Below are 15,980 nucleotides of genomic sequence, written 5' to 3'. Positions count from 1 at the left end.
ATTTAGTGAAGTTTTTATTTAAATATTTAGATACATATTTTTGTTTTATTTGATTTTTTCTTTAAGTAAAATATTTTATCTCTGCTAATGTAACTCAGATGTGAATTTTTGCCGTTGAGTCTTCTTTTTCACTCTAGTAATGCTATGCTGTCATTAAAAAGTTATATATCCCATATTTTTTAGGATACTAAGTGTGTCCAGCTACTTGAAATGACACGTTTATCTCAGTCAAATAAAAAAGTGAATATGGTTGAATTTTTATTTTTCTGATATGCTTAAAATATATTGAAGGGTAGGTAACATTATTTTATATGTTCTAAGGAAATGTATATATGTAAAATATGTCATGTTGAAATTTTCCATGGTTATTCAAATTTACTTTAAATGGAAAGAGGAGAATGGCCTATTATTGCAGTTAGATAAGTCAATAGCAACACTGCCCAGATCATTAGGAAAAAAAAATAGGCATAGAAAATCTTTGAAATATAGTACAAAACTAACAAAGATTTTGTATAAATATTTAATTATAGATTCCTGAATATAAGTTTTTACATTCCTATTTTTACATCCCTATTAAAAAGACAGAAAAATTATGCAAACGTGCACTGAGAGGAAAAAAATACGTCTACACTATTGTCTCCCTCTCCCCTTCAAACCCCAAACATTCTTTATATTTAAAAAAATATTTTTTCTTAGGAAAAAAAAAGTACATTTTTATTTTTTTTCCTTGACCAAACTTTATTTTTTATTTTTTATTATTATTTTTATTATGGTGACAATTTTTAACGGGGGAGGTAGTTAGAGTAAAAGATGTCGAATATGTGGTGACAGAAAGAAATCTAACTATGGGCGGTGAATATACAATGCAAAATATATATGACTTACTGTTGAATTGTACACTTGAAACTTACTGGATTTCGTTAAACAAACATCTTTTTTAAATTTAACTCATGTCCGTTGCCTTTTTCACGAGTCTTAAGATGTATCTACTAAAGACTTATTCAAATCCCCCTTTTCTCTACTCAATCTTGAAGCATCTTTAGAATACGTAAATATCATTTATAATGTTTTTATGTATATAATGTGTGGTTATGTATGTTCTCTCTCCCTAATTAAATTATTTGTTCTGGATGCCTAGGAAAAGACATTCATTCATAACCACTTACTGAATGTGTACACGAGCCTGTTGGGCTAAAGAGGGGTTATAGTGAATGAGATGGAAGCTGCTCACTGTCTTAGAAGTTACTTCCTCCTCTTCACCATAATATAATAGAAGATTCTGCTCATGGTGAATAATAGCCAATTCAGTTGACTAAAGCTGCCAAGAAACATTAGATTAAGACCTTAACGGCCCTTATGGGATAAGAGAATGTAGGTTTCAAGAGTCTGAGGAAGGGGACATCCATAGTCCCACAATTCTATGTCCTCTTGCCATGTCCCTTTCATTATCCTAGTCTCAACCTCACATGGCTTTGGGGCTTCATCTTCAGCGCTAGAGTTTCAAGGATTATGTGTACTTGGAGGGTACATCAGATTTTCTGGCAAGACAGATCTTTAGTCTTGGTGCTGTCCCAGGTCAACATTTTTCAAGAGTACAGTCAACTTGGAAAAAGTGGCTATGTCAGGCCCTCTTAAAAAAATTTTATCATATTTTTAAGAGATCTTCAGTTAATTAAAAGATGACAAACCAACAACAATCTTGCTCTTAGGTTCTCTCAGGGAACAAGTTTTTATGTACCTGTGGTAAAGCAGGAAAGCTTAATAAATATAAAAAGTAGCAAAATATTATTGTACAGAACATTCCCTCCAGCTTAGGAAAAGTATTTCTAAGTTGGTTGCTCTATAAACATTAATGGATGGTATTGTTCCCTCAGAAACTTTTATCAAAAGCTTGGGAACCCATCCGATAGCACAGACCATTTTCTTTCCCCTCCCTCTGGATTTTTATATTCAGAATTAAGTCTCAAATCTCTTTTGGGGAGGGAAAAACATGTTTTGGAATATTTCAGTGCCTTCACTTTTACAGTTGCCATTGAGAGTGCTAAAGATGAATTGGAGTGCTATTTAGCAATCTGTGAATTTTCAACATTCAAGATTCCAGTAGGAATCTTGGAAAAATACTTTTTTCAAAGACTTAGCTGTCAGTTTAGGTTTTCCTGCTCTCCTTTCTATGTTCTGATGCTTAAAATAAGATGCATAAACATAAACTATATGAATAATACCTTATTTTGTGGAATTCTAATATTAAAGGGCTTTAGCATATTTTAAAGACATTCTACAATTAATTCTCTTAATATATCCATATATGAAATAGGCTATATGTATCATTGTTGTCCCTATTTGCAGATCAGAAGATTGAAGAATATAATCTAATCTTCTAATTTCTTTCAGTAGATAGCTCTGCCACAGAAAAGGCAAACAGTTAAATATCACACAAGCAAGAACTGGTCTCTACCCTACCATATCCTAAATTTAAATGTGTGTATTACTCACAGGTTATTCATGTGGGACATATTTTTTTAAGTACCCAGTAAATCTTTGTGGCTCCTAAAGTCAGGTTGAAATACTCTCCTTTGCAGTGTATTCTATTTAGAAGATAGATTTTTCTCGTCAGTCTCATACTTGTTTTCCTTATTGTAAACAGTTTCTAGATCAGAGTGGTATGTAGACAATATATCTTATCTCTTTCACAGGCTTATTATTTAAATAATTAGAGTTATACAGAAGGTCTCCAACAATTAAAAATATGTGTCCGGGTCTAATTTTTTTGTTTTCCTCATGTAGACACCAAACTTCCATAATAGGTAAATGGTTCATTGTCATAATAATATAATCAAACCCAAAAAGTCTCTGTTTCCCAAAATGAGGTAAAGTGATTAAATGCCAAAATGATTACTAATAGCCACTATCACATGACATATACTTAAGTTTCAACTCTTGAAGTACACTCCCCTTTTAAACAAGTTGGTGACATTAATTTATTTCATCACTCATTCATTGGTCATATCCCACCTCCTCCCAACAGCCACTTGGAGTATTCTCTCTCAGAGAAGTAACTCCGATTGACTTGTCCCAAAGTAAGCCTCAACAGTCCTACCTGACCTTGACTTCGCTTCATGCCACGTGGGAAAGCAGGAACCAGAGTGGAGGGGAGAAGTGGATAGAGCCATCTGCTTCAGCACATAAGGAAAGAGCACTCAACCAGGAGTCAAAGGACCCATCTCTGGACTCATTTTCTTTGATCTTGAGAAAGCCACTTAACTCTAATTTTTCTCATTTAAAACTCGGATGATAATACCTTTCCAGCCTATATCGTTACATCTTGAATATTTAAGTGTATTATGTTTATGGAGAATTAAGGCTATAACTGAATATTTAGAAAATTTCTGAAATTTTGTGTCTGAAAAAAACATAATTGTATAACATATCACCACACTATTTTTAATCATTTAAAATACTCGTAGGTATCAAATGAGAAAATATTCATGAAAGAACTCCTAAAACAGCAAACTCTATTCTTATAAATAACATTAAGATTTTATGACTATTTCTATCTCTTTGATCTCTTCTTCTTAATCAATTACTTTAAATAAACCAAGTTATGTTTATCACTGGGACTGCCTGTGTGCATTAGAGCAATCCTAATTAAGGTAGATGCTAAGGATATATGTATGGCTAAGACCTGGTTCTTGAATTTAAGAAATATACACTTTAAAGTAGCCATGCCTAGTACTTAGTAGGTGCTCAATTTATGTTAGCTGAATCAGAGAAAAGCAGGGCATACTTAAAGATCAGAATCACCTGACTACCTGAAAGGAATCTTGAGGGGCTGCAACTGAACTTGGAGTGTTGAGGAGAAGGTATATAGAATGGAGGTTCAGAATAACCACAACCAGTTTGGTTGGATTATATTTTCCCTATTTACTTTCAATGATACTTAGACTTTAAAAGCTATGTATGAAGGTATTTTGAACATGAGAGCTGTGTACCTAGGACATGTTGTCAGTGACTCCTAAGACATACTGATGTTTTCTGTTATATTTTTAAAATACTATCAACTTCCAAACATAGAACCGTATTCTCAAACTATACATTAATCAAATTGACATTGGTTAGAATGACAATTTTAGAAGATATTTCAAACTCAGTCACAGTAGTCAATGTATTGAATTATCCTTCGTGTACAGATAATGAAAATTTATTATAAAAATTCTTTTGCCTTGACTGTTTCAGATCTCCCTTTATCCTTCCTCCTCCTTTTTTCCTGAATTTAAATTGTCAATCATACAAGAAGTACCCACTTAACCTGTACCCTGAGCTATGGCATCTAACTGTAAATTTGATGCTTCTCAAAAAAGATTAGTAGTTTTGTATTCTATTTCAAAATATTATATAGACATTAAGGGTATGTACATATGAATGTAAAGCATTTTTCGACAGAATACAGATATCAGCCTAAATAAAACTTTAAAAATTATACAAGCTAAGATATTCATAGCTCCATACCTCCTAGGAAGAGCAGAGAAATATATGTATCTTTAGACTTCTGTGGAGGAAAAAAAGTTTTAAAACAGATACATTTTAAATCAGTTTCTTCATAAAAAACTTTCCAGGAAGACAGCCTGTAGCACATAGCTCTTCACTCCTTGTGCAATCAGACACTCCATTGTCTTTAGAGAGAGAAAGCAGCTGCCTCACAGGCCTGGCCCATTTAAAAGGTGAGTAGCTTCTAAAGAAGCACTGAGACACCCAGATGTGGAGTTCTTTGAAGTTACACTTCTGGGGGACCATCATTTTGTTACAGAGCAAGAGTAATATCAGAATTTCCTGGGAATCAATCATCATAGGAAATTATCAGCAATTCATAGACTCCTTTTTGCGTTTGCTTCAGCCTCAAGGGTAATCACAAAAGATTATAGTCTCCATTTCAGCCTTCATATCACTGAAATACTCTTCTCTGCTGAGAGCATGATTGATTTCCAGAGGCCAGCTTTTAACCCCAGATTCAGTAGGCCAATCGAACTGAGGTGGTTTGATAACTGCCAACAATTGTTATTATAGTATTGTTCTGTTGTGAGGCAGGAACTTGGTGGTTTATGACTAATTACATGAAATCTTTTAAATTAAAGTGACATCAACTTCTCATGTTGTTAGACATAGGAATTTGTCCCATTTTTGTAAAAGTATTAGAGGTTGGAGAAGACAGAAAGGTGAATAAAAATGTCAAATGAGCATTTGTGAAGACTTTAAAGCGCCAGTCATAGTTCTGAAATTCAGATAGGCAGAATTTCAGAATGGAAAACAGTATAATTCAGAAAAGTTTCTAAAAATTTTCATAAGGAATGGATAGATTATAAATACAAATGACTTTTGCTTCATAATATTAAGTGTCATGAATGTTACTGAAGAATTTTGTTTTATAACAACTTGTAGTTCATATAGGTTTTTCTCCATTGCTTGACTAGGAAATCTTGGCATCATATCCATGGACAAAAAGTAAACAAATTAGATACATTTTTAACTGTATGATTTCATTTACTGTATTGATTTCTCTCTTACATGTGTTGCTCTATTCAGAACATATAGATGCAGAAATAAGTTTTTTGAAATAAATTTGAAATAAATTTGGTGGACTAAGTAGGTTTACCCATAAGAGACTACATTTCCTTACAAATTCAAAAGAAAAGGAAGACATAAAGTTTAAACTACTTTGGGTTTGAGCTATAGCTTCCTTGCAACTGCATAAAAATAATTCTAAATCAAATGGATAAATGTTAAATGTCAAGATGTATACCATTAACAGATCCTTATTCAATAAAGCAATTATCACTGCAGACAGCAGAAGAAGGCACTTTATTAAAGCTCTTTATTTTACTTTACAAGTATGACACATTTTGCATAAAATAAATGCAGACTGAGACCAAAATGGTTTTTTGCTGAGAAGAGTTAATATGTACTACGTGCTAATATTTATATGTATATACATATACATCCATACAAAAAGGCAATAGCAAGATGAATATATAACATAAAATATTTTTGATATCACCTGTCTAACAAAACCACTCAGGGGTCACTTTCCTAATTAAAGTCCTAAAATATTAAGTGTGACAGGTGAGCCTGCAAGAAGGAGGAGCACCAGTAGAATCAACATTGGTATAGCCATGCTATCGTTTCATGGGGACAGGGGTGGGGAGGCTAGGGGGCAATGAAAATGCAAGATACCAGTTAAAGATAAATTTCAGATAAATAACAAATCATTTTTAGTATAAGAATATCCTATGCAGTGTTTGGCATATATTTATACTAAAAAATGATTTTTATTCACAAATCTGACAACATAGCAGGAGATCTGGGTTTTGGTCTTAGCTGAAGAGGCTCAAGTAAGTTATTAAAATTCTCCAAATCTGTTCTCATTTTCAAGTGAGGAAGTTGAACCTAAATCAGCATAGTGGATCTGGGGCCTGAGCTACCTGCTTTAACTGGAACTGTTTTCAGTGTTTTAGTGTAATGAATTATTAGTTAGGATTGTTTTGGGATAAGGTTGAGAGAAGGTATGGGGGCTCAAACTAAAAACAACAACAACAAAAAAAACAGTTTGAAAACATAGATGATTCCTGACGTTTTACCACTGTGTAATGAGAATGTGGCATAGGGAATAAGAGCCCAAGATATTTAGGATTGGAGCATTGCAGATTTGTCGCCTTGCATGGAGCCTTGTCAGTCCTCCACTGTCAGGTTTTTTCCTAGTGTAAGAGATGAGTTGTCCTCCATTTGGGGTGAGGGGGGGCGGAAACCACTTCATTTTAGGTTTGAATTAAGAATACATCCCAAAAGGCCTAGGTTTCCAATTTTGTACTTCTTCCTGCAGGTGGGGTTTTCTTTTCATCTTATACCTTTTTAATTTGTGCCACAGACCTGTCCTGCCTCAGCATCAGGATATATCTGATTAGTTACTGAGCAGTCTTTCCAACTTAGCTTTAACAGAATGTTTTTGAAAGAATGTCAGTTAATGCATTTGGCTGTTGATGAAGTGTATTGATTTTTAAATCAAGAAAGCTCATTGTAATATTCTTAGAAAGCTCTTGTAATATTTTCTAGCCTGTTTACCAGAAAACAGGAAAACATATCCTTACTTAGATTTGGAGACTTAGCACCAATAATTTTAAAAAATTACATTCATAAACATTGGCAAGTAGTCTAGTAACTTGTATGCCATTTTTTTTCCTTCTAAAGAATAAAAACTTCTTTTTTAAAAAATATATCTCAAACTTATTTTCAGCAGTGAATTTCATGTTATGGAAATTTAATCTTGGAGATAGTTTTGGGGTTTGTTTTCAAGTCTAGGTGACTAGCTTCTATCTTAGGTATTAGCCTGTCCTTTCAAACTTCATAATGAATGCCTTGTTTCAATGTACTGTAGAATAATCACTTCTCATGACCTATCCTCAAATGAATCTTATTTAGTATTTTATACATCTTTTGAAAAATGATTCTTCAGTCTATATCCCAGAAATGATTCATTTCTTGTTTTATTTTACCCTGAGGAGGCACAATACTAAATAACATAGGAAGCGTTTGAGTCATTTATTTTAGATTCTCTTGGCAAATCCAGTTCTTGTTCCCTAAACTCTGAATAGTGTACTTTGACTAGCTTTGCTGGTGTTTTTTTTTTGGGGGGGGGGTCGGGGGGGGATATAGTTTATTGTCAACTATGTATGCCTTGGGCTGTTTATTTTTCTGAAATATGACTACACCTCATTGATAAATATAAAGTATAAATACTTTAAGTATAGTAACTTTTCCACAGACAAAATAATATTAATAATATTTGTCATAATTTTGTTTCTTCTTCTGTGCTATTAAAATTCATAACAGAGCTAAATTTGCATTAATTCCCTAAAAGATTCTGGGTAGTTTTTATTTTTCTTAAAAATTTTGTAACTTTTTTCATTTTTCCTCAAAAGGGCATTTAACAATTTTATATGAACTTTTTGTTACCTTGTCATTGACAAATGTTATAGCTCTTTCAAATCTGTATATATTCATTGGTCAAGTATTATTTTAGTTTTAGGAACATCAAAAATTGATAATATGAAAATCCTTTCAAGAACTTTCTTTGTATTCTGATGGAAGAATACCTCTTTTTCCTAATTCTTTCCAGTCACATCTAAGCATTTACTTATTTAAGAATGAAAAAAGAAAGAAAAGGAAGGAAGGAAGGGGAAGGAAGGAGGAAGGAAGGAAGGAAGGAAAGAAGGAAGGGAGGGAGGAAGGAAGGAAGGAAGGAAAAGAAAAGAAAAGAAAAAAAGACAAAGAAAAGAAAAGAAAGAAAAAGAAAGAAAGAAAGAAAAGCACTGAGTTTTCTTAGGAGACATAATTTAGCAGACTACCTTAGTGCTTTTTACCTACATTGAAAGGAGCAGTTGCAGTTAGGGTTAAGGGTACACTGGTCTCCTTTTAATATATCACGTTAACGAATTAGATCTTAGATGCATTTTAAAACCTGACTATGGTACATATGTAATTAAATTTCAGTTCTTCAGTTTATATATCTAATGTTGAAATAGGAACGTCAACACCCAAAACATTACTGGATATGTGTGTGTCCATGCAATGAGGTATGAATGGACCTTCAATTAAGTCTCATAACCATTGCTGACATAAGCTGAAAGTCTTATTTGCTAAACTGAACTTTTGAAGTGCTCTTTGATGTGGCTTCTTAAATTACCCAGCAGCGTAACTACAGCTCTGCTGCATCATTCTTGATCCCTGGCAGCATGGAAAATCACCAGGCATGTGGAGGCAGCCAGGAAAATGGAACATTTTACATTTGTACTGACCATATTTATTACATACAAGAATCTACTGTCAGAGTTAGACATTCAACTTCAGTAAGGTGTACAGGTCTAATCTTATGGCACTTCCCATTAACGAAAGAACTATTGTCTGAAAAAGAACTTAAAAATTATTCTTGCCACTCAGAACAATTTAAAAATAATCTGTCAAAAATGTTAAACTGGTTTTCCACTAAAGAGAGATGGCGAAACCACCCATTCATTTTCTTTTAGCTTTTTGCTTTACCATTTGATTACTCTTAAAAGTTTTAAAAGTGTTAGAAATGAAAAACATTATTTTTTTGTAATATCTTTATAAAAAGCTGTTATATCTTGGACAAGATATGTACTTATTAAAAAAACAAAAGAGATAACTCCCAGTCATTTTGCTATTTGCTAAGCACCAAGCCAATCACATTGTTCAGAAACCCACTAGGCAGGTCTCCAGATGAGACACATCTGGCACTTAGCACTCATTTATAGAGAAATTCCAAAATGAAGATCTCTTTAGTTTCCTTTTCTCCTTGGGGATATGATGAGAGTGGTGGCTCTGAGATCCAGTTGTTGTCTTGGGACTTTATAGTTGAAGAAAATCTTCTGCAGAGATCTCACTTTGAAAGCTGAAGAGCATGCCCCATTTACTCTACAGTTGTTACAAGCTGTATGATTCCAAATTCTGTATCAACTTCCCTAAATCATGGATAGTGTTCTTATTTTTACATATTTAGTATGATTTACATGTAAAAGTGTCTGAATCACAGTTGTATCAAGACAACCAAAATGTTTTTAGGAGTTATCCATACTAAAATATTGTTTCATTCCCATTCTCCTGTTTTAATTTTTTTCATGGTACTTAAAACACTGAAAATACCTTATTACTTTAGATACATAGGTCTTCCCAACTAGAATGTTGTATTTTTGAAGGCCTTTTCTCCATTGTATATGTCCAGTTCCTAAAACAATACAGGATAGCCATTTAATAAATGTTTGTTAAATGAATCGATTTTCAAGAAAATAAAGTTTTTATGTAAACTGAAAATCATGTATTTATAAATGTGTGGTGTGTTAGAAAGGAACAAAAATTCTCAAGGACAGAAATGTCTAAGTCGATATGAAACAGTTAACCTCTAAAAAGGCTACATCATTTACTATCAGAGTGATCTAGAAAAAGGACATTATTTTATGGCAGAAACACAAATCTTTTAGCATCCTATCAATGATTCTTTTTATTCTTCCAAAAATAAAACCAAAATGGAATTTCTCAAAAGAGAAAGAGAAAAGAAAGAAAACTATTGGAAATAGATCTTCAAAATAGATCACATGGTATTTTTTTTCCTTACTCTAACCATCCTTTTTTATCAATGGAATATAAAATTCCTGTTTGAATGAATCCCAGAGCTTTTCCAAGAGGGCCTGACTATATGGAATTTGAGTCAAATATATCCAGCTTTCTAAATCCATTTAAAACAAAACAAGGGGGAATGGGATAGTCTAATCTGTGCTCTACTCTGATTGGCTGCTTCAAATCTCTGGGCCGACTCCACTACCACTAGGGAATATTAACTACCACTAGGGAGGGTCTGGAAAGGCATCCTGGGATCCGACTTAATTTCTGCAGCAATCAGGTACTGTTAATTGTCAGCCAGCTTCAAATATTTAAAAGCTTACTGCATTTTGATAAAATAGTAGTAGTAATAATAATAATAGCTTTATTTGGTCTGAGACTTAGATATAACGTGAAGTATTATTTTAAGTATTTGTTGTGTTATTTTAGTCATTATTCAAGTTATGAATGACTGATTAATTTTCTGGTGGAATAGTGCTATCCTAGTAGAATGGGGGTGCCACTGATTTTGTTTGTAACACACAGCCATTGTGTGGTTTTAGTAATGAGCGGGAGATTCGTGGAGAAGCACCTTTGCAACCATATGGTTCTTGGTTGAATCGACAGCCTATCGAGAGAATGAAACACCATTTGTCTTCTTTTCAGTGGCAATGATGGCATTCAAGCGGACTCCCTGTCAGGGTGCTCTGGGTAGGAAAAGCAGTGTCAGTATGACAAGTCACAGCTTTTACACATTCCAGATACTAAAATGCAGGTCTCACGGTAGCGTGCAATCCCAGTGTAATGTTCCATGTGGCTTATTTTTATTGAGCCTTCTGATTTGAAATCCAAAACAGTACAAAGTTGTGTGGTTGAGCTAATGTTGCCAACAATATGCAATTGTTTATATTTCTTGATCTTTGAGAAAAGAAATTTGTCTTTGTGATAGTTATGTCTGTTTTGTTTTATTTAAATTCTTAAGGATTTGAGAAAAGTGAAACAGTAATATACAGTCCTGTGGTCAGAGTATTTAAATATAAAAGGCAAAGCTATTTTTGAAGGAACTTCAGAGAAATATTGCTCTTCAATGACATAGCTATCACTTTTAAATATGTCATTTCATGAATATTTGAAGTTCTAATGAGACCATATATTCTTTCCCATAAATTCAGTATTGAAAAAGAAGAGATGAAAAATAGTCATTCATTTGTACAACTATAATTTGATAATATCAGTTAAAAGTTTGCCAAACTTCCAGAAAGCCCTAAATCACAAGGGTTTAGTAGTTGATGTCCTCTGTGCAGTAAATCAAGGACAGGTGCAAATGATGACTGTCACCAGCTAAGTTAATCTCTAAGTATTCCCAGAAATTTCTGCGTGTGTGTGTGTGTGTGTGTGTGTGTGTGTGTGTACGTGCGTGCATGCAAGCCCAACAGTTACAATGGGGAAAGAAGACAGGATAGCTCCAATTTTTATTTATGGCTTTCCTGAAGTTGCACAAGAAGAAATGAGCTTATCTTAATAAGGGCATAAATTGGTCAAAAAGATAAAAACCAAGACTCATTTTTCCAGGAGACTTTTATTTAAGCACCAAGTTTGACTATGCACGTACCTTACAGGCAGCAAAATTCTAGAAACACTCGTCCTTTCTTCTCAAACCTCACACTCTATAGCAGTGCCAAACACAATACCCATCACCCCTGATCAGTGTCCCATTAGCAGAAAATAGGGTAGGGAGAGACTCCTGCCTGAATTTCAATCATGGCTTCAGACCTAAAAAATCGAGGGTGACAAGTTATTAAATCTCTCAAAGCCTCAGATTCTTCATTTGCCAAAGGAAGATAATTATGGTATCTGCCTCATGTGATGGTGGAGACTACACAAGATAATTCTTTAGCATAGTTTCTGGCACATAGTAAGAGCTCTGTAAATCTAAGTTGCTGTTATTATAATGTTTGTTATTATTACATGGCTAGAAAAGGAATTAAAAGGCAAATATCCCTGGCAGGATAATACATTTACGTCACTGTTAATGGAAAGATCCTAGGTGCTTAAAGTTGAGAAAATCAGAAAAGGGGGAAAAAGTCCTAAATAAGGATTGGGCAGAGGAGACAGAAATCTATGTGCCTTCTCGTGCCTCATTTTTCTTTCTTTCTTTCTTTCTTTCTTTCTTTCTTTCTTTCTTTCTTTCTTTCTTTCTTTTCTTTCTCTCTTTCTCTTTCTCTCTCTCTCTCTCTCTTTCCTTCCTTCCTTCCTTCCTTCCTTCCTTCCTTCCTTCCTTCCATCTTTTGTATGTGTGTGTGCTTAATGGTCACTTATTTGTCCAGCCTCCAACTAAACAGAGTTTATACTATCTTTTTCACTTTTTAACTTTTATAATTAGGTCCTTTCTTGTGTTTGACTCATCCTACCCCGTCTAACTGGGACAGCATCTGAAACACATTAGTCCTCCAGAAATGTTTGTTGGATGACTGATTTTTACATTTTTAAAGTAAAAAACTTGATTTCTTCTTCTGTTTAGTAGAAAAGTTAGTGTCCCTATGATATTGTATAATAAGTTCTTACTGAATGCTGTTTAGAACACTGGTTAAAGTAGATGGCTAAGTTTAAGGTGAAATTTCCCCTTATTTAAAAATAGTTGGGACCCAGCTATTTAACCACATGGAAGAAAGCCTTGTATAATTCTTGAGCAGTTCTTTTTGCTTTTCAATGTGGTGGTGTTCAGTTTACTCCCATACCCAGTCCCTCTTGATGGCTAGTGAAATCATTTTAAGACTCTGAGAAGAAGAAAATTCAAACTTCAGGACTCTTAAAATTGTTGAAATAGTTGAAAAGTTTGTAATTCTATTTTCTTGCCTAAAGTTCCATCTAAAAAAATTATCTAAAATCAAAATATCATCCAATATTAAGTCATTTCATCATATAGCCCCTACCTTAGATATTCTCTCCCCTCCTGTAGTGTCCATCCTGCCTTTAGTGAAGTGCTGCAGAGTGTTTCTTTTCTCTATGGCTAGTCTTTATTTGCAGCTGCATATTTTTATATGATTGCTAACACTGTAAGATATAAATCACTATTTGGTATACTCAGTGAAAGTAATGATCTTTTAAAAAATTCACACAGATTTTTTGGTTCCATAAATTTGGTGAATACACCAAAGATACCTGTTTGTTCTTATTTTGATATTGAAAATATAATAGATGGTGTGATAGGCCAGCTTCATTAATTTCCTTTATAAGTACTATAATATAATAGTTAATTTGTCCATACATAGCCTCCAATTATCTCCTCAGTGCCTGGTAACAGCCACAACCCATCTTTCATTTTTATTACCTACCCGTTAATTGCACTCATAGGTCTTGCACAAAGTGGCAAGTGTTAACTCTTGTTGCTTTTTAGTTAATATTTCAGGCTTTTTAATTAGAGATGAGCAAAGAAAATGGATTTTTAAAAATTTCATGTAATGTGCTTACTAGCCTCAAAATTCCAGATTACTACTTCTAACTTTTACTTTTTTAGAAAAGAAGAGGCTTATTTGGGACCAATAAATTCTGTCAGGTAAGGAAACTTAGTAGTTAGAGCAATATGGTAGGGCTTTTATTTTCTTAAAAAAAAAAAAAAGCTTTTTCAGCGTTATTTACCAATGAATCTCAATCTTCTCAATCCACAGACAGCTTTCTTGTGCAATGGAACTAACATGAGCTAATTTAATATGAGTATTTAACAAGGAATTTGTTCATTTAAAAGTGATAAAAATGTTTTAATAAAGATGTTTGAAACACTTATTCATTTTTAACATTCATATGTCTATAAAATGGCTATTGAATCTTAAATATGAGTGTGTCTTATAATTGCAAAACCTCCAGTAATTTATTGAGTATTATGTTTATGAAATCATTATTATATAGATACATAGTTTTGGCTATACTAAATTGAATCACTTGCATTTATCATATTTTAGGATTTATGGGAATGTTTTAATTATTCCTGAATATTTTATTCATCCTGAAAATTGATGATTGAATAAAATAATTACCATTGATTTAGTTATACATATCTCATTATGATTATAGAGAACTGATATTGAATTAGCAAAGAACTTTTAAAAGTTTATATCATAATTATTATTTTCATCTAACTTTTAGAGTATCATAGGAATAAAAAGATCAAGATTTTACCACTTTATACTCATAAAACAAAAGAGAAAGATATATGAAAACATTTTCTATGTTCTTGCCAAGTCTGGATCACACAAAAATGACTCAGGTATTTGTAGTTATTGCGTCAGATGGTAAATACTCAAAACATCATCTAGACAGTGTCTGTTTCAAGGTATCAGATGAATTATCAAGTGGAACATTCTTTTTTTATACCACTTAACGTTTTCTTTCAACTAAATCATGTTCCCCAAATGATGAATGAGAAATTAATTATAGAATTCTGTGATAAATAGGCAGAGGAAGATAAAAGATTTAGACAGGAAAAAAAAAATACTACCTAAAAGAAAATAGAGAATCAAGTTAGAAAATAGAAAACCATCTCAGTGAGAAACATGGAGGATAAAATTTTCATATGATTTATGATAAGTAATCAAAAGATGGATAGGCAGCAAGAGTTAATGACAGGTGACAAGAAATAGGGTAAAAGGGCTGTGTTTATTTAGTTGATTTTATGGGGACAAGTAGGACTGTGTATGTGATAGAGAAGCCATTTCTGGTTAGAGTTTCATGAAGGAACCTTTTTAATTTGCTTTTTAGGGAGCAGCTGTCTGGGAACTCATTTGCCTTTGTATGTGGAATGCTCAGCACAATTCACTTTTAGGGACAGAGAGCTTTCAGCCTTGGGAATATAAACAGATATTTTCAATCTGATGTACAAATATGAGATTTGAGTAGAATAAATTTGTATTAGGAGTTATTTAAAAAATTATGTAGGCAGCTAACAATTTCAAAAATTTAAAGGGAATATTTCTGTTCAAGGGTCATGTTAGAGCTGTCAAAAGATATCTTGGTTTACTAAAAACTTGGAACTAGATCTTTGTAGATGTTTGTTTTGTCTATGTTTCTATATTGTGGTATGGGAACAACTAGGATATATATATTTATTTTAGATGATGAAAGTTTTACATTTTAGTGTTAATTAAAAAGCATGTACATTAAAACTATGACTTCATAAATGTTGCTATATTTTTAAAGTATATTTTATTTAATTTAAAGAAAAAATATTAACTGAATAATAATAACACAATAGTAAATGGATATGGCAAAATAATGTAAGTGGCAAAATAATGTAAGTGGAATTTCTGGTCAAGAAAGAGGAATAAGTAAATGCTGTGCTTGCCTCCTCTCATGATCACATCAAAATTACAGCTAAACTACAGAACAACCATCATGGAAAATCACCTGAAGTCTAGCTGAACAGTTCTGCAATTAAGGACATACAGAAGAAGCCACCTCGAGACTAGTAGGAGAGGCAGAGCTGCAGAATGAGCTGATCTGACACCTGTGTGTGGCAGTTAAAAATTGGGAGGAATATATTGAGGCAGAGATCCCCTGGAGGAGCAAGAGGTACCAGCCCCACCCTGGGATCCCCAGTCAAAGATTTCAGTGCCAGGAAAAGAAGTCTCCACAAAATCTAAATGTGAAAAATCAGCGTATATTGTAGCTGAGTGAAAGGAAGGACTGTGAGCATCCCAGGGGTTCCTCTTAAAGGGCCAGTGCATTTACTTACTCTCCGACATATTCACTCACCCTAAGCTCTAGCTCTGGGGCAGCAGCTTGAAAGGTGCCAGGGACACTGGGAGGAAATGAGTGGGCTAGCT

The 15,980-nt window shown here is 33.4% G+C and overlaps 1 protein-coding gene across 10 annotated transcripts in view; it reads left to right on the top strand.

The window, feature by feature from the left end:
• Positions 1-15,980, top strand: part of ZNF385B (zinc finger protein 385B) — a 265,070-nt gene that overhangs the window by 201,544 nt on the left and 47,546 nt on the right. For 2 of the 10 annotated variants that reach the window (XM_025039442.1, XM_025039444.1), the window contains one exon: positions 13,679-13,717. The exons of the other annotated variants lie outside the window; for them this stretch is intronic. In XM_025039442.1, coding sequence (XP_024895210.1) covers positions 13,679-13,717 — 39 coding nt within the window. The remainder of the gene's footprint in view (positions 1-13,678; positions 13,718-15,980) is intronic. 10 annotated transcript variants of the gene reach the window in all.

The sequence above is a fragment of the Pteropus alecto genome, unplaced genomic scaffold (genome assembly GCF_000325575.1).
Source record: "Pteropus alecto unplaced genomic scaffold, ASM32557v1 scaffold3, whole genome shotgun sequence".
In the NCBI taxonomy this organism is placed as follows: Eukaryota; Metazoa; Chordata; class Mammalia; order Chiroptera; family Pteropodidae; genus Pteropus; species Pteropus alecto.
Note: the sequence above shows the minus strand (reverse complement) of the source record. Positions and strands in the feature narration are given on the sequence as shown.